Source organism: Urtica dioica, chromosome 3, assembly GCF_054948205.1.
Source record: "Urtica dioica subsp. dioica isolate 48M chromosome 3, U.dioica_male_clone48M_v1_H2, whole genome shotgun sequence".
In the NCBI taxonomy this organism is placed as follows: domain Eukaryota; kingdom Viridiplantae; phylum Streptophyta; class Magnoliopsida; order Rosales; family Urticaceae; genus Urtica; species Urtica dioica.
The window spans coordinates 1,478,740-1,498,917 of record NC_142758.1 but is presented as its reverse complement, the minus strand read 5'-3'; the positions used below and the strand labels follow the sequence as shown (position 1 = coordinate 1,498,917).

Below are 20,178 nucleotides of genomic sequence, written 5' to 3'. Positions count from 1 at the left end.
ACAGTTTTTCTCTGTAACACTGGATATTGAGTTTGTATGATTTAAAATACGTATTCCTTTTGGTTAAACATATTTACTTCAAATTCAATTTGGTGTATGTCTCGATCAATTATTATTCGTGTTGATTCAAGCTAGGTTAAGAAATTGTCAATTTCTTCCATATATGTTGCTGATTTAGGGGATTTTTTTAAGACAGATATAGACCTTTTTTATTTGGCGATTATCCCTCTCTCGTTGCTCTCTTATTTTCATGTGCAAGTTTGAAGAGTTCGTTCTCATGATATTTAATGGCGTGTTCATGGTTATGATTTCTTCTTCTTCTGATTGTACCGAGTATGTAATGGTTTGTGCAAATTATGTATATGTTTACTTTGTGCAACTATATGTATGTTTAGCTTTTTCTTCTTTTTCTTTCCTTTGGTCTGAATGTGATCGAGATAGATGTTTAATGGAACATTCACAAGCCAAGTTAAGGTCAGGTTAATTTAAAATTTTACAATGAAACTTGATTAGCGCTCTGTTTTTTTTTTTTTTTTTTTTTTGAAAAATTAGTCGATCTAAGCCACATCAAACGTTGCAATTGTAATCTAACCAACGTTTCGTTTAATTTTTTAATCTAGCCAAATTTGATGACGTGTCATATTTATGTAAGATGGTATTTACTATATTAGCCTTGGTTTGGTTTCAAAAATACTAGCCCACGTTTTGAAACTTGGTTTTGTAGCCAAATTTGTTATATTCGGTTTATATTTCGAATTTAAAAAAAAAATCTATGTTTGGCAAAGTTGGTTATTGAGCGTTTTTTTCTTTAATGAACATTATAGCCGTGTAAGCAAATACAGTGAAAATGTTCGTAAATTTTTGTTAATCTCCGTTGCTTTGTTAATTTCTGTTAATTATGGTAAATTTACATATGTGCAGATAGAACCGATTTCTTTCCTTTCCTTTAATACGCATTTAATACGGTATTTTTGTTTTCCAAATTTATTTTCTAATTTTGAACGGGATTTTATCATAATTACGTGTATTCATTATCTTGTTTGACTTATTCAATCAAATAAATATTTCCTTTCCATTTTAATTACATCACCGAATCTCCTATTATGAATTCAAAAAGCTGAAATTAAATTGCTGAAATTATAGCCGTGTAAGCAAATATAGTGTAAATGTTTGTAATTTTTTGTTAATCTCCGCTGATTTTTTAATTTCTGTTAATTATGGTAAATTTTTTGTGCATTTATTGCATTAAATTTTCTCTTTTAATTACATCACCGAATCTCCTATTAAATTAGCTAAATATCCAATTAAATTGCGAAAAAATCTGAAATTAATTGGCTGTATACAATTCAAACCGGTCAAACGTGGGCTAGTGTTTCGATCAAGTAAGTATAAGAAAAAGGGTAAATTAGGTATTTTATATCCGTAAATTTCAGTAAATGGCTAGATTGCAAAATTTACCAAACGTTGGCTAGATTTCAAAAACCATATTTCAAAATGGCTACGTTGCTAGTTTACATTTTTTTTCTTTTTTTTTCCTTGAAATAGAAATATCTTTTTTATGCTTCTCTTCGATAATCGTGCTCTTCTTTTTGTATGATTTCAAAGGAAACAAAGATCTGTTCGGTTCGTCAAGGCAGTGGGTGAGGCCGGTGTGTATGTGCATTTACGGTTCGGTTTGCGCTGAGTGGAACTATGGGTTAGTACTGTATTAAATTCTCTCACTGTTTTTCAGTTTGGGTTTAATTCGAATTTAGAAGATATATCTATCGTTGTTTTGATTCAAATTATGTCAACATTGGCTTCCATGTGTAGCTGCATTTCGTCCCTGGAGTCGAGCTTCGAACTGATAACGGTCCTTAGAAGGTCAGGTTCTCATATTTATTTTCTTCTTCCAATTGTCTTTCACTTGTTTGATTCTTTGCTATGTCTAAAACTAAACTATACATTCTTTTTATATCTTTTTCAGGCTGAATGAAGCGATTCACCGGCAAGATAATCAGCCTGGTGAAGCAAGAGAAGCTCAACGCTTCACAGGGCGGACCCATTATCTTTTCTCAAGTTTGGTTCATTTTTTATTTAGGATTTTTTTAATCATTGAGAACGAGTATGGAATCACTGCGGAGCCGTACGGGGCTTCAGGGAAATCGTACATTAAATGGTCGGCGGGTATGGCTTTGGCTATGGACACTGGAGTTCCGTGGGTCATGTGCCAGCAAGAAGACGCCCCCGATCCCACGGTGACAGGGCCGGCTAAACGGAATTTGAGGCCTAAAGCGAGAGTAAAAAATAAGGCCTTTGTCAAATACACGCCAAGTAAATTACATATGTACATTTGTATGAACTCATTGTGAACTCCATATCTCAAGTAATGATTATTAATCTCATCATTTTTAATACGTCATACATGTTCTTATAATATTACATTATCACATATTTCATTAATATTAATATATCTCTTTAGCCTTTTTTATACCACCACTTTGTCACTTTTTTTCTTATTGTTGCTTCTACATGTTTCTTTGGTATAAATTTTTAAAGTGCGCTTTTTCATATTTAATAATATATATATTTTGCAAATTCTATCATATCCTGATTGATATTTTTTTTTCAAACATATTTAAACCAAATTAAAAAAAATTGATAATTGATCCTTATATTCCAAGAAAAAAAATGCACACTACGTATACAAAAACGAACTTAAATCTATAAAACAATCAAAGCAATACACACATAAATGAAAAAAAAAAAAAAAGATTAGATGGATGAAATATAGAATTTAATAAAAATTTTACTTCTTCAGATGGGTAAATATTTTTTATTGCTGGGATCCATTGTCAACAATTTAGCGTGGTAGTTGATTTTTTAAGTCCGGGAAGATGAATTCTCTCTCTCTCTCTCTCTATATATATATATATATATATATATATATATATATATATATTCGTAACAAGTAATGAGTAATGAGTGCTTGTTATTAGGGTTTAGGGATGACTCTTTTAATTGTCTCTCTCTCTCTCTCTCAAACCAAATACATACCATATGGTCTTTTAATAAAGGCCTTAGTATTAATATGTGGGTCGGACTTTTTTTTGTTGAAGGGCTGCATGTTTTACATACTGATTTTAAAAGGATTTCAACACATTGAGCATTTATTTGATTAATTATTACATATAAACGAATTTTTTTGGGCCTTCTTCAATTGGGGGCCTAAAGCCAAAGCTTTAGCTCCCTTGAAGGTGGGCCGGGCCTGCACTGTGAGACCGTCTTTTCCGATGAGTTACATTGATCTCTACACTCCTTTTTCTTTTTTTTTTACAATTATTCTAATGAGTGACTTGTTGCAGATCAACACTTGCAATGGATTTTACTGCGATCTGTTCAGCCCGAACTCATACAACAAACCCAAAATGTGGACCGAGAATTGGGTTTGATGGTACTTTTTTTTTTTTATTCTTTTTCATGTAACCGAGGTCCCTGTTCATATTTATAAGTCATTTGATGAGTTATTTTTTTCTTCTTCCAGGTTTCTTGCTTTCGGCAGATCATTGCCTTCCAGGCCTACGGAAGATGTTGCTTTCGCGGTTGCTCGTTTCTATCAGCATGGTAGAACTTTTCAGAATGATTACATGGTACTTTTCAAAAAATTTCAAGTGCATTTTCGTCTGAAATATGTTGCTTTCAATTTCTTTAAGACATCGTATTGGTAATTGATATAGATGCACTTGAATATAATTTTTGTCAAACAGTGTGACCACTCCAGTTGTGGATTTGTTGTAGTCTATTCTTTTTTGTAACATGTCTTTAGCAAAAGTCGTATTTTAGTAGTAAAGATCTGACCTCATTTTAGGCTTGAAGCAACATTTAAGAAGATAAAAGTTATGTTGTGAAAATATAAGAATTTTATATTGAATTTAAGACCTTTGTTGTTAATTTGGTTTTCTCTTGGTTGTCGTACTTTATGAATTTGTATCACACTGGCATAAATCATAACACATGAGTTATGATTCCCAAGTACTCGACATGAATAACGTGAGTTTGGATAGTGTATTAGTCCAATTTCTCTTAGATTAAATTATAATATTGGTCAGTTTCCAATGATCTTAAGTATTGTGCTCTCTTTTGTTTGACCTGTTTCTATACTTTATTTTTTTATTAATTATTTTTCTCTGATTGTCACATCACATGTTCATTTTTGGTGGTCGTTTGGGTAGCAATAGGTATGTTTAAATTGGTTATGAGATTTTTTTTGATGTATCGTGTTCTGTATCTGCTTCTCTGGTTCTTTGTGGTAGCCATGGCGTCCTGGAGCCGGCCCAAGAGGAGGACGAGGATCTCGTAGCACCACCACTCGAGGCGGACGGCGAGGCAGCTCAGCTCCGAGAGGCCGACCAGTCTAAGCCACTCCTGATGGCTCTGCTCGAACCACCCATCGTCTCGGTGAACCATACTAACGAGGCCAATAACGAGACCACCGTCGTGAGGTCGGAGATCCATGCGGCGGTCGTGACTCTGGCAACGCCCTTTTCCCGACGAGGAAGATGTTAGCCGGGGCTAGCGCCCGAGTGGAGGCGACCATGTTTGGGACGGTGATGCATTACGAGCCGAGGTACGATTTGACCAGAGAGGGGATCGACGTGGCCACCAAAAGAACAACTATTCCACTCTAGATCTTCATCTCTTCTTGAGGACTCAAGTCTCGGATATTTTATTTTATTATCAGAGAAAGGAAGAAAGAAAGCAAACACTCACTCAATGCTTTGTGTTTTATTATACTGTGTTGGTGGAATTTGATCACTTTTACATTTTATTTACGTTCGTCTGTGGTTTATAATACTTTAAAATTTCCGAATTTGGGAGTTTTGGAGTCAATTTTTATTATTGAAAAGTTATAAGTTTCACATAAAAAAAAAATGGAGATTTGTAACTAACTAGACCACTTTAAACATGTGATTTTGGATCTAGCCTATGTTTGACAATTTTTAGGGATATAGCCTATGTGATAAAAAAAAATTTCAAATAATTTTGTTTGCATCAAAACTTCAAAAATTTGTATATTTCTCATACGAACTCGAAATTGAATGATTTCAGATCCTACAAATTCGTGGCGTCGAGATCTTCAAAAATAGACCCATTGTGTTTGATGAAAAATTATGTTTAATCTATCATATTTATGTTTCCATTTATTTTTTTGATAATTTCAAAAAATTTCAGTTATTTCCATATTTAAGGTAGTAACGTGATTTTTCTACATCTATGATATTAAACATGATTTTTAAACAAACACAATGGATCTATTTTTGAAGATCTCGGCGTCACGAATCCATAGGATTTGGAATCACTCAATTTCGAGTTCATATGAGATAGGTATGGTTTTTTTAAGTTTTTATGTAAAAAAAATGTGTCGGAAAAAAGTAGGAGAGAGAAAATGACGAATTTGTTAATAAATAATGGTAAATCATAGCTTAATTATTGCCAAATAAACTTGTTGGCTATTTCACTAAAAGTTATGAAACATAGGCTAAAAACAAATTTCATAGTTTCATTTTGGCTATTTTGCTAGCCCTAAAAAATATATACAAATCTGACATTTCTTTCTATAACAAAAATACAAGAAACGCTACATATTGTTATTTGATTAGTTTTTCATTTTAATTACGTATGTTGTTTATGATATTTTAATTTTAGAATTTGGGAGTTTTAGAGTCATTTTTCTTTATTTTGTAAGGTTATGAGTTTGAAATTAATAAAGATGCTCAGATTCGCAAAAAAAAAAAAAAAAAAAAAAAAAAAAAAAAAAAATTCTCATATCTGACATTTGTTTATCTATCAAAAATACAAGAAAATTCAACCAAAACCTCCATCAGTACTATTTTGTTACAAAATTACTCTCTTTCTCTCTCTTCGCTATTTACAAAATTAAATTTGTGATAAATGCTCAAATGTTCCATTTAGAAAAATTTCATCGTATAAAATATTCTTTTGTTTTGCATAATTGTATCCACTATATTTTCTTAGCAACTCTCAGTTTTTTTTCATCGTTATTCAGCTCTCTATCACAAGTTCTCTTCTAATTCTAATGTCATCTTTTGATTCAAGTATGATAATTCGTTTTATCGCAATTCTATATTTAAATTTAATTTTCCGTTCATTGCTTAGGGAAAATTTGTATTCATGTGCGAAAATTGCTTTGATTTAATTTTTATGATAAGTTTCATTAATCAATTTCATTCCATTCCCTCAATTTGGCCCTAACCAAACATACCAAAGTTATATAAGATTGAAGAAAGATCGAGAAGAAATAACGCGAGTAATAACGCAAGGCTTGATAATAAGGTTGCGACGCCTACTATTTGATGAACCTTAATTTGTAAAGGTCGAGAAGAAATGTGTTGACAGTAGCAATTATGGATTCACATACAATTAAAAAAAATATTATGGATTTACATAAAAAAAAAATGCATCGTTTGTACATGGGTTAAACCATGTGTATACAAAAAGGGTGCATCGTTTGTACTTGTGCTTTCGGATGGTTTTGAATACAACCATCTCATGGACGCCTTGTACGCTGAGTTGGGGCTCTTACCGTCCACTCATTCCATTGTGGTCAAATATGAGACACCATTTTCAGCGTTGCCAATAAAGATTACAAACGATAGCCTTGTATTTGAGGAGCCTAGACTAATCCATGTCAAATTTTCACCTTGTTCATTTGTCTCAGAGAAGCAGCCGTTGAATGAGTTTTAATTTTATAATTCTGAATATGATGTTAATTGCTCATGTACCATTTTGCTTGACATACACTAAAATATCACTCTTTACTGCATAAAAAGAGTGTAATCGGGATGTTAATTTCCTTTATAAAGATTACAAATCATAACAAAAAATATTTTTAAAACCTGTGAAGATTGATTGATATTAATGTCAATCAAAATGCATATTTATTGACATCAATGTCAATAAATCTTCAAAGGATTTTTCCAGAATCGTTGAAGATTTATTGACATTAATGTCAATAAAAATGCAACAATGTCAATAAATCTTCAATGAATTTCCATAAATTTTCATAAACTTTTCCAAATTTTTCAGAATCTCGAGAATCGTTTTTTCTTTATTTTTTTAACTTCAAAGACCACAGAAATTCAACGATTTAAACACTTGTAATAGAACCAAATTTTTTCATGAAAATCTGTAACCCTACGAACTGAAAAACGAAGATGAACAACTCCTACTCATGAGGAACTGAAAAACGAAAAGCGAGAATAGAAGAGAGCTGAAGCCAAAGCTTCTTTCCTTGAGTTGAAGCAATATAGGTAGTTCATGGAATCAGAAAGAAAATAAAATTTTATTAAAAGTTAGAGTATTTTTGTACTTCATGATAATAGGTAGTCATAGTTTAGAATTTAATTGGATTTAGTAGATTTTTGTCCAAAATCATTGTACAAGTCATAAAATAGGAATAATCTTCTCTCTCTTTTTTTTTTTTTTTTTTTTTTTTTTTTTTTTTTTTTTTTTTCTGAAGTTCATCTATAGGACCTTTGAATTAAATTGGGATTATATAACATCTGGTTGTAGAACCAAAATCAAAGAAGTTTAAATTAATTTTAAACTATGACAAGGTCTTATTTATTAATACCAAAAACCCTCAATAAAATATCATTTTTCTTTTCTTTTTTTATATTATTATTTGACTTTATATTGTATTTACGTAAAAAAATTTCAGGTCTGTACATCAATAAAGTCGAGCTCATGTTTCTCTCTCTCTCTCTCTCTCTCTCTCTCCCTCTCTATCTTCCTCTCTCTTTTGTGTTCTTCTTGTCTCTCTCCCTCGTGGATAACTGGGAAGGATTTTACGTTTTTCAGTTACTTCATGCTCATGGAAAGATGGTTTGTTCTTATTTTCGTTCACTTTTGTCATTTTCACTTTAAGGTTTACATGTTTTAATGAGAAAAAAAATTGCATGTTCTACTAGCGTTTTGTCAATAAAGAGTTTCATTCTACTAGCATTTTGGGCTGGGGTTTTCGTTCTACTAGCGTTTTCATGAAAAACAATTCGTTCTACTAGCGCTTTGTCATTTTCACCATTGTGGTCAAATATGAGACACCCTTTTCAGCATTGCAATAAACATTACAAACGTAGCCATGTCAAAAGTTACTTGTATTTAAGGAGCCGAGACCATTCCATGTCAAATTATGATCTTGTTATTGAGATAGTTACACTAACGTCCGATGAGACAACAAATAAGTTATCCATGTCTCGCCTATAATCAAGTCCAATAAAGAGAGAGTCTAGATTTGTAGAGTTTGCATATCTCAGCCAACACTTGGATTGGAAGAATACACATTTAAATAGCCGCGTACGTTAGCATCACTCCATTCCCCGCAACAGAGACCCTCACAGCTAACTCGCTCGACACAACAACCTCCACAACCCCAACGGTATCAACGAATGTGCTTACTCCAAAATATCAAAAGCGAATGGATGACTCACATGGTCACGACCCGTGAGCTCCCGTTGGCTCGTTGCTGGGATATGAGAATAAGATGTAGAGAAAGTAAACTCAGAGGGACGCAGAGGCAGTGCTTCTACCGCGCGCTTCGACGCTCAACATTTATCTGATTGCTATGCTTGAGGTGAGGGATCGATATTTGTTAGTGAATATTTAGGAGTTTGAAGACTCAATTTGTGTACCTTGTCCTCTATGAGCACTACTACAAATACAGTTTTCCGGTGCGGATGACTTTTGGGTGCGACTATTCGCACCTAAAAGTCGCACCAAAAAGACTTTCAGGTACGAATAGTCGGACCCAAAAATCAATTAAGCGCTGAAAAATTTTCGCGAATTTTTTTGAATTTGGGTGCGACTAGTCGCACCCAACAGTTTTAACACACTTTTGGGTGCGACTTAGTCGCACCCAATACTTTCTCCAAATTATTAGGTGCGACTAAGTCGCACCTAAATGATCTAAAATTTATCTGCGGCCAAACTTCCCCCCTTTTTTTTACAAATGTCATTGGGTGCGACTTTGTCGCACCCGAAATCACTGAGACAAGTCATTGGGTGCGACTTTGTCGCACCCAAAGACACCTGTGGGTGCGACAAAGTCGCACCTAAAGTCAAGTTCAGGATATAAATAAAATTTTCTATGCGATTTTCATTCATAATCAACCGTCTCTCTCAATCCGACCCTCTTTCATAATCCCTCTCTCCTCTCCGGGTTCTCTCCTACAACCACAGTCCACCGTCGCTCTCTCCGACCACCACCGACGGCTCTCCGCTCTCCGCCCGGCCTCTGCTCCCACGGTGAACGACCACCACCATTGTCTACAGCCCGCTTCTTCATTTCCTTGCGCGCCATCAAGCTTCGAGACCCAGCCATCGTCGCGCGCTCCGACCAAGAAAAACGACCGCCGCGAGCTCACCGAGGACGCCGGACCGAGAATCAGCGCCAGAGAAAGAGAAAGTGAGCACCGGAGACAACACCAATCTCACAAAAACAAGGTGAGAATCTCTTACCCGAAATGAAAATTGAAAAATTAGGGTTTGAGATTGGAAAATTTAGGACGAAATTAGAGAATTAGGGTTTATGTGAACTTGTGTTTAAGGGTTTTGATTTTCTGGATGTGTTCGGATGTTCATGGATTGATTCATGCTTGGAATTGTGGTTGTTTTTGGTTTTTGAACGAGTTTGGACGTGATTTGGTATTGGCTGTGAGACTTGGCCGTGTATGTTGTTTTTTTTGGCCGTGTGTAACTGAGTTTTATGGATTTTGTTTGGCTGAGTTTGAGTTTCAGATTTGTTGTGTTAGATTGATGAATTGTTTGGTCTTCGTTTAGTTCACGTCTCGTTAGATTGATGAATTTTGTTAGATTGATGAGTTTCAAATTTATGAAATTTCTTGATTTTGGCCGAAATTGGAAAAATTAGGGTTTTGGATGTTTGATTTGGGGTTTTTCTTTTTGTTTCAGTTGGTTTGGCGAAACCCAGGCAGCGACGCCCACGAACTCCCCGTCGCAGCACCGTCGTGCCTCTCGCAGCGTCGCCGTGCTCAAGTCCCGCCTACAGGTTAGCCTCTCGAAGGCCATTGGGTGCGACTAGTCGCACCCGTTGGTCTACCCGCCATATTTTGGGTGCGACTAGTCGCACCCAATGGCCTTCGCGCGGACTTTTTCGCACATTTTTTCTGACTTATGGGTGCGAATATGGGTGCGAATATCCGCACCTAAAAGTCGCACCTAAAAATCATGACCATCAGGTGCGACTAGTCGCACCCATGACCTTTAGGTGCGAACTTTCGGGTGCGACTTTGTCGCACCTAAAGTCGCACCTAAAGGTATCATTGGGTGCGACTTTCGACCTTTAGGTGCGAAAAAAGTCGCACCCAATGCTGTTTTTTGTACTAGTGGAGAATGGGTATTTATAGTGTTTAAGAGAATGAGGGAGAACATCTGGACGCTTGGATAGGAGCGCGCGGCGTGGAATGGCATGCGCGAACGCATAAGAGGTGTGTTTTTCGAGGAGCGCGCAATGGGCAATCCTCGACGCACACTACAACAAACAGAGGCAACAGCCACAATTTTTTTTCTCGGGAATAGTCACGACAAGTCGTGACTAAATAGCCGCGACATTTTATGCAATAGTCGCAACTAATCGTAGCAGTTTCTATTTTTACCTATTTTCATTAAAGCAGCTAACAATAGCGCTCATTATTTGAGCAATTAGAATAGCCACGACAACAGCCACGATTTTTCGGGGCTATTGGTTGTGTTTGGTTGAGATTAAAATATCATGTTTTTGTTTTTAGAAAAAACTAAACTGCTTATCCGGTGTTTGGCAAAACTGTTTTTACAAAAAACTTCAAAAATTATTTTAAATTTTGTACATGAGATGGAAAAGCTAAGATCCTTAGCTTTTGGAAAAAAGTGTTTTTAAGTTTGCTATATAAATTACCGTAGTATCCTCGTACAAAGTGTTTCTAAGTCATCTATATGATATTTTAAATTGTATCTCCCTTTGTAAATTGTGAGAATTTTTGTACGATAATACATGACTTTTCTCTCTGCTTCATCTTTTTTTTATCTAAGAGTGAAACTTGTTCAAAAATTATATGTGCATTTTATTAGAATGTCGTTAACTGTTGGAGTCCAATAGTAGTTTGTCTCTTTATGTTATCTTTTTTTCTCTTTGGTTTTTTTTTAGAAAAAAATATTTTTCATATATATGCATATAAATAAACATATTAATAATTATTATTTTATTTTTGAGAACATGTCTATTATAGTCTTTTTACTATAGTATATTTATTTTATCAAACGTTAAATCAACTTTTGTTATCAGCACCAACTGTTTTATAAACAGTTACCAAACACCTGTCAGTTTAAAAAAACAGTTTTTTTTTTAAACTGAATCTAAAAGCACTTTTTTTAAAAATAAAGTTATGTCAAACGTGACCATTATTAGGTTTTAATTATTTTAATCTACTTCACTTCTTTATCTACCACAATTCCTCTCGTTATTCAAGCACACTGCCGATATTAATTCCCTTCTCAGTTTTCTTCTCTTGTCTTCTCAATTCAAATCGCTCAAATCCAAATCGCTTTTAAAGGGTACTTCATCGATGTGTATAGAGGTGCGTTTTGTCGCCGTTATCTCTTCAAGACTCCGATATCTTGAATCCATTATATGCCTTTATCAAAGAATCATCATCGCAAAGACGATTCGGGAAATTTGAAAAATGCTTTGTATTCGTTCGATGAAATAGTCCAAGCGACTCCTCTGCCTTTTGGAAAATTCGTCAAGATAAAGAATTTTTCCCTTTTTGATTTCTCTAGAAAAGTATATGGGTCTGGTCGGAGTCGAACCGGACGTCTATGCCCTCAATATCTTGATGAATTGTATATTTCTCTTAGTTGAAAATGATGCGGTTTTGCTTGCATGTTATTGGAAAATTCGTCAAACTCAGCGTTAGCCCTAACACTGTAACCATTACACTTTTATAAGAGGAGTTGTACTTGACAACAAGATCTCGGAGGCCAAAGAGTTCTTTGCTGAAATAATCCACGAAGGTTGTGAGGCAGATGTGATTACTTACACCACTTGTTGAACGGGCTTTGTAAGAACGGCGACATTAGAAGGATGTTGAGTTGTTGAGAAGCATGGAATAAATGTTGGAATTGTCCCTAAATCAACACATCAAAACAATAGAAAAATAACAACACATCAAAACAATAGAAAAATAAAGCGTGCAATAGAGAATAACTATTATGGAAGAGTTTTTTCTATTTAGAAGCAAATAACATTTCATGGAAATTAAGTTACATATCGAACAAGGAAACGTTGGGGCTATTTAAATACAAACAAAATAACTAATATCCTATATTTGTGCCACTATCTTGTAGATTCCAATAGAATAGGACTACACACAAAACTAAGATGACTAAAAGCTTTGACCACTAACACACTAACACAACTAATACACTAATAAGTGACACACATAATAAATTGTTATGAATAACCACTAACACATAAAGACACGTAATAAAATAATAATAAAAACGCCCTTGACCAAGTCAAGGTTATATCTAACAATAAATTCAACACTGCAAGCCTAATATAGTATTGTATAATACCCTTATATACGGTCTTTGCGAAGATGGACTGATTTCCGATGCGATAGATCTCTTCGCAAAGATGCAAAGCCGAGGCGTTAGTCCATATGTTGTCACTTATACCACCTTACTTTGTGGGTTGTCACTACCAGAAATTTGGCCTCTAACTACTGCCGAACGTCGTAGTCATTTTAAATCCACTACAGTTTACTGACTGTCATCTATTGCACTGGAGTCTTATCTCTTTGATTATGACTCCAGTGTTTGGCCGTAGTGTATCTGTTTTATAAGACTGTAGTTAAAATATATAACTACATTGTTTAGATGTAGTCTTACTAGTGGCATCTATAAATACTACAATGTTATGATGTAGTTATATAGAACTCAATTACATAAGATAAAAAAAAAAAACTACAGTTTTAACAAGTAGTCTTAATTGAGTAAATTAGACAGACTACGGCGTTTTTGTGGCATCTATTGCACCGAAGTCTTATCTCTTTGCCTATGACTCCAGTCTTTTCTGTTGAAGACTACATTTTTATAATGTAGTTGTTCAAATTTTGAGTCAATAAACACTACAGCTTTAAAGAGTAGTTATAATTAATTGAGTTGGATAGACTACGGCGTTTTTGTGGCATCTATTGCACTGGAGTCTTATCTTTTTGTCTATGACTTCAGTCTTTTTTGTTGAAGACTACATCTTTTAGGTGTAGTTTATATTCATGAAGTTATATTTTAACAATATAGACTACATTTTATCTATGTAGAGAAATTCTTTTTAATAAAAACATATATTTAAATAAATAAATAAATAAATACATTTATATTAAACACAATAATAATATCCAAAAAATCTCATATTTCATTAAATCAATAATAAATATCATTTACATAAATATCCAAAAAAACACCAAATAATGATTTCCAAAACAAATTCCAAATTGTGCCTAATGAGTTCTATACATATAATATTCTAACTAGGATTGAGGCAATAGACAAGGTATCTTTTCAGGAAAAAAAGAACAATATAGCTTTTCATGAATGTGACCTGTAAGTAAAGTTTCAACCATGAATACTTGAGTTGATGTAAACAAAGCAAATATAAGAAACTTACCAACAGTTAATGGTCTAAGAAACAACTAGAGATCAGAGAAATTGGTGGTGGAGTGAAAGACTATGTAACAATAGATTGGCACCTCCCACAGCATTTCAAGGAGCCATTGGCCATGATAGAAATCCGATCTCCAAGCTCGTCAGCTTCGTCCATTGAATGTGTTGTAAGTAATATTAGCCGGCCCTTCTTTATTTTTTTAATTAGCTGCCATGTCAAGCGCATTGAGTATGGATCCATTCCACTTGTAGGTTCATCAAGAATTATGACCTGCAATTTATTTTACGGAAAAACAATATTAAAACATTGCAACCTGGTCAATAATCAAAATGGAAAAAAGGGAAAAGAATTCAACTTATACTTTCTCATCGTAAGCCATAAAATACGAACCAATTTGCACAATCCAATCAGATTCAGGAACTAAGCCACACACATACTCAGAAAAAATAAACATGCAAAAGTGGAGAAAATAGAAACGTTGTACACAATAACAGGACATGATGACTATATACATAAAAGCAAATTTTACCGATAGAGGTTTTTGGTTTTGACTGAGACGAACAGCCTGCTTTGGGGTTCTTGTCTTCGCCCTGTTTTAAGTCAAGGGCCTCTTGCTTTTTCAAGTTCTCTTCATTATGCTTCATCAATCGGTCCGCCCCTACCCACTCATCCCAACTGTTGCCAAGATGTCCAACTCACATGACTGATTGTTGTATCCCCAATCGGAAAACAGAGTACTCATATCACATCAAACCAAAAAAACACAGTTCCCTCAAATTAACACATCACAGCATCGACAGCCCTGTGAGCAACGGCGCTTCCGGTGCCAAAGGCCATTCCTGAAATATAATATAAAAAGTGGCATTATTTGGATTACGTCCATTGATATAAAGTTGTACTTGTTGTAGTCAATACAAACATATACATTCAAGCTGTATTCCCAAATTTGAAAACGGTTGTGTCGAAGGCAAAATGGGTACCTTCATCCATGTAGAACACACTCCTTTGTGAATACGTCCAGCAGGTGTTTTCTCATGTACTAACGCACAGGTAACGTGAATCCGAGAAGGAGCGAATCTGTTGTAATAATCGAGAACATGGTAAGAAAAAGAGCCCGAGTACTACAACGTAAAGAAGAGAAAGAATGCAAATACTCAGATAAGGAAGACAATGACATTTGGGGCACCATGTTTCAAGTGTTCGAATATATTGCCATGGGCGTTGAAAATTTCTTGTTATGTGCTTTTTTCAGTTGTGCCCCTAATGATTTAGGTTTCAAGATCATGCAAGAGGAGAGAGTTTAAGATTAATAGCGGTCCTCTTACTTTGGCGAAGATGAAATTGAATAGTATCTGGGCTGTAACCGCGGAGCCACTGCTGCAAAGAATACACCAAGTGGAGGCTTGGCTGAAGGAAATTCAGCCAGGACTTCAAGCAAGCTTCTCTGGCTAGCAACGACCCATTGAGAATATTCATCCTGCATTAATATGTATCACGAGTTAAGGAATGTTCATAGTAAAGAAAACCGAGCTGGACTATGTGAAATGAATAGCATTAAAATTACAAACCTTCCCAGCAGGTGATGCAAGATGTCTTAATCGATCAGCTTCAGCTGGATCCGAAGCATGAGCAGCCAAAGCAAGCAGAGCCGACTAGAGCACAATTTATAAAGGAAATTAGGATGCAAATTACGTAAACGTTCGCTACTAGCAATTTATAATAATGAACAAAAATTCTGGGCCTAAAAAGTAATCAAAAGAAAAAGAGAAACTAACCTTCTTAGGAGAGTTTAGAAGATCTGCATAGCGAGCCAGTGCTGTTCTTAAGGTGCATGGAGGGAAAGGAGGGGGCAAGGAACTTCCACTGGCTGGCGTACCATCCTCTTTATCAGTGTGAACCGAAAAGTAAGTTTCAGGTGACAGGCCTAATAAATTCACAGCCTCTTCAACAGTTTCGCTAAGGTTTTCGCAGTAAACACCAACATGGTCACTAGTCTCATACCTGAAAAGAATGAAGTGATGGAATTCCATAAATGTCAATATTTTTAATTATGGCGTACTCATATTTGTAATTATGGAATTCCATAAAAACTCGGCCAAGACAACTTACGAAACGTCAGTGCCAGAAATATCAAATTCCAGATGAATGCAAGAACGATCCGATTCGAGAGTGTGAAGTTCCTTTCTTATAGCGACATCAGCCCTAATAAGAAACAAAACAGAGCACAGTTCACATCAGGGCATAATATTTTTCAAAAGCACGGGAGTAAATATAATAAAATTTGAAGAATTAATCACACATCCTATGCTCCTCAAGATGTATCATTTAAACTTACCGGCATGGGTGCTGAGCATCAACAACAGCGTGACCGTTTGCATTAGCCCAGCTCTTATTCTCGAGCTGTGGGTCAATAGGATCAAGAAATTCTACACGGTATTCCAGCACAGCAGCAGTGTGATAAGTGAGATTCATTCACACTTATCTATGACTCTTAGATAAGAATCGAAGCTTGTTCTTAATGTTTTTGATATTATTTTGTACTTTTAATTGCATTTTCAGGTTTGAGAGAGTATGAGAAGGTTGTGGTGCGAAAACGGGCTGAATCGGAGCTAAATCGAGCAAGTTATGGTCATTTGAAGTCAAGTCAACAAAAGTCAACGACGGTCAATGGAGTCAACATTTCTCGAGAGGCGCGCCGCGCCTAAAACATGGCGCGCCGCACCCTGGTGCCAAAATTTACACCGAGAGCTCGAGCGGGCAACGCGCAAGAGAGACGCGGCGCGCCTTCATAAATTCTCGGGTGGCGAGCCGCGCCGTTATGTGGCGCACCGCGCCTTCAGAAAATTCACGAGTGGCGCACCGCGCCGTTATGTGGCGCACCGCGCCAGTTGCATTTTCAGCACTTTTTGGAGCTCGTCTTTTAGCTCATTTTTGGCCCTTGGATCTCATCCAAGGGTCCTTATTTGCTCCGAAAACATCTCTTGAACCCTCATATACACTTGTTCAAGTGGGAAAGGAAAAGGTTTTGACATAGAACACTTTTACTTTTGTTTTGAAACCTTGAGAGAGAAAGTGAGAGAGAGAAAGCTAGGGTTTGACACTCATTTTGTTCTTGAGCTTGGAAGTGAAGAAGAAGAGGGAGAAGTGACAACCTCCATCATCCTCATCATCTCCATTTGTTCATCCTTAACTCTATCTCTTTTATTTATTGTTATTTAATTATTTACTCCACTTAATGCTTTGTTGAACATATTTTAAGCTTTCAAGTATTCTATTTGAGTTTTTGTTGATTACTTTTATCTATTGAGCATTGAGTGTTGTGATTACTTTATTGTTTTATCTAAGTGGAATATTAAAGTAGAGCTTGAGTTTAATGAAAGTTTTGTTTGGTTGTTGAGATTAGCATTCAATGTCTTGTTTCTTTATTGTTTTGCTTCTTTTACTTATTTCAATTTTACTTTGTTTATTCTTAATCATGAGTAGCTAAGTAGATTTGGGGTGCGATGTAGTTGAGTAGTTGAGTTGGTTGGTCAAACATTTGGATTAGATTGGTGCTTCATGGTTGGGTTGAGAGTGGAATTCTATGGGTATGGGGCGTGTGTTAGCGCTAATTAGAGTAGCTACCTATTTAGTGAATCTTAGACGAGTTTAGACACCGAGAGGTAATAAACGAGTGAGCTCTACCCGTCCCATCATTAACCTTCCTAGAGCTATAGAAAGACTAGGGGGTAGATGTAGTTGTTTGAAATCCCAGGCTAAATGCGGTTTTGTGCTTTAATAGAACCCAAACCGAGAGGTGTAAGTTCGACACATAGCTAGATTCCTAAAGACTCGAGAGAGATTAGTGAATGTTATAGGAGGGATTGAGACTAAGTTTTAACACTCTAAACCCGAGCTTAGAATCGTATCTTGACCGACCGACTCGATGAAATAACAAAATCGTACCCCTTCCTTTTAACTTGTGTTTAAATAGTGCTTTCACTTTTATTTACATTTCATCTTGTTCACAAAACAATAAAAAAAAACCCCTATTTTTCATTTTCCATAACTCGAAAAAGAAAGCTAGTGAGTTCGCTTCGAAAATAGTCTAGAGTCCTTGTGGGATCGATATCAGTGCTTTTGCACTCTATTACTTGACGACACGTTCGCTTGCGTCGTGTAGAATTTTTCTCTAGTTGAGAAAATTCCCATCACAGTGTAAGGAGTAGAAACAGTTGTTGCATCATCCTCGTCCCTAAGCAACTGATCCAACTCCGGCCATACCAATTCTCGCCTATATCGCACATACATTAGTGCAAGGAAACATATTAGTTTTCAACGGATATAACAAAAAAAAAAGGTGCACCATTTATTCCAAGTATTGAAAGTTATCTGTACCACGCAGTGAAGTCATCCTCAATGCATTGATCATCGTCGCCAAGCCCAACTGGAACAAGGCGCTGAGCACCTGCATATACATATATTTGAAGAAATTAAATTCTATAAAATCACTGGCATTAAATTCACCAATATGAAATCATGATATCTCACTATAATAGAGAGCTGTTCATCACAATCAAGCAACAAACTTACCCTGTTCGACAAGGATATCATCAACGACCTTGGCTACCTGTCGTTCACACAAGTACAGATATATGAGTTGTGGGAAAAAAAAAAGAAAAAAAAGGCAACCAGTGGATAGAGTAAAACCAAATTATGAATACAAACCTTATTAAAGTGCTCATACTGTCTGTTCCCAAGGCCAAACACTCCATACTTCAGATTCTTAAAGCATTCGCCTCTCTCTTTACCCTATCAATGACACCACAATCACACCTCAATAACCAACATTCATATAAACAACTACAATAGAATACCGGTTCACCAACTTCTCAAAACAGCTCTTAAGCTCAATTATTATTATTTTTTTACCTCAGAGAACCATTTGTAAAATCTGGCGGCATTATCCGTTGGCTCACCATCACCATATCTACACATAAACAAGTCAAAACCAAACCGAATCACTCACCAACCAACCACATAACGTTAAGAAAGATTTGATTTTTAGACCAAAAAAAAATTTTAATTTCGCTATATGGAAACTCACGTAGCCAAGAAGAAGAAGGCAAAGCTCTCTTTCTTCAATTTCTCCTCATATAATGCTCACATGATAACTTATTTCTTAATTACCAATCACACCAACCTGCAATACTTGACCACTTCAGATAATGCTCAAAGACAAACCATCAGAGTATCATTGGGAAAAACATGTGAAAAGTGAAAAGTGCAAACCGCTTCGTAGTGTATGGCAGTATCACCAGACATAAGCATTAGGACAAGGGTGGGTAATGCCAAAAATCTGCAACACATAAACTCGATTTTGACTCGGGAACACTGAATATATCTCCCAGCAAGAGAAAATGTGAGGATATTAGTACGTGTTTTGTTTTATACCTGTTTTTGTTCTCGTCCATCTTAAGAGCGAGTGTCCGAATGGCCGCCGCCGCAGAAGCTATCTGCACCTTTGCGTCTCGGCAGTCAAGAAGCTCATCAAGAGGAGGAATATCACCTTCGATTCTACACAAGCAAAAAAGACATTCACAACATAATAAGCAATTCCAGGAGAGTTCATGACTGAAACACAAATATATAAAAAAAATCAAAGAAACAAATCCAACTCTTCTATTTATCATGCACGAGATTGCTGATCGCATCGCCACATTGGTCAAACCTGCAAAGTCATCATTAACCATGGAAAAAAAATCAGCATGAGTAACTCATAACCCATGCTGATTAATTAACTCTAAATTACGAATCTTACGATTGACTTTGTAATAGCCTTAGCCGGAGTCATTTTTTTATACATGTAATAATAAGTGAATTCTATACATAACAGGGCAAATAATGAAGAGGAATACTCGAGGCCAATCCAATCCATATACCACGGAAAATCGCAGAACAAGCAAGAGAAATAAAAAACCCCTAATTTCTAAACCTAAATCGAACTAAAAGAAAGAAGAAATTTTCAAATAGAAACTCCTACCTCTTATTCATGAGCGAACCACAGAAATTTCTAGCGACAAATTCGAGAAAAAGAATGAAGAGGAATACTCGAGGCCTGGAGATACAAATAGAGAAGGAGAGAGGCTAACCTAGAAAATCGAGGTTGAAGGTCTTGGTCGGCGGTGGTGGAGAGGTCGCGCACGGATAACGAAGATGAAAAAGAAGCATCGAGGTCGAAGGTGAAGAAGGTAGAAGTCATGGTGAAAGTCGTCGTGGATCGGCGGTGGTCGAGGAAGAGCTAAGCGACGGCGAGAAAGAGGCGTCGAACTGTTTTTTGAAGTTTTTCCCGAGTAATATTTGAGGGAGATAGAACTTTTTGAAGTATATGTGTGAATATTAGAGTATTTCTAATACTTAGTGGTTTTTACTTGATTTCCATATGGGTGGGAATATGAAAATTTCCAATACAATCTAAT

General features: G+C 35.8%; 1 protein-coding gene and 1 pseudogene across 2 annotated transcripts; one reads left to right on the top strand and one right to left on the bottom strand.

The window, feature by feature from the left end:
* Positions 1-250: 250 nt before the first annotated feature.
* LOC149401950 (beta-galactosidase 6-like) lies at positions 251-4,911 on the top strand (annotated as a pseudogene). Its single transcript, XR_016296092.1, has 9 exons — positions 251-343; positions 396-478; positions 1,592-1,696; positions 1,797-1,855; positions 1,958-2,058; positions 2,094-2,237; positions 3,345-3,433; positions 3,524-3,629; positions 4,293-4,911. The product of XR_016296092.1 is annotated as a beta-galactosidase 6-like (transcript).
* Positions 4,912-14,628: 9,717 nt separating this feature from the next.
* On the bottom strand, positions 14,629-19,961 carry LOC149401949 (NADPH--cytochrome P450 reductase 2-like). The gene is made up of 16 exons (XM_089609373.1): positions 19,852-19,961; positions 19,154-19,276; positions 18,992-19,058; positions 18,903-18,918; positions 18,807-18,861; positions 18,632-18,689; positions 18,428-18,511; positions 18,293-18,329; positions 18,098-18,167; positions 17,920-17,993; positions 16,056-16,176; positions 15,830-15,922; positions 15,496-15,721; positions 15,289-15,372; positions 15,046-15,197; positions 14,629-14,797 (listed from the first exon to the last, which is right to left on the bottom strand). Exons 1-16 carry the CDS (start codon positions 19,959-19,961, stop codon positions 14,629-14,631), a joined length of 1,539 nt encoding a protein of 512 aa, XP_089465499.1.
* Between the last annotated feature and the right edge of the window lie 217 nt (positions 19,962-20,178).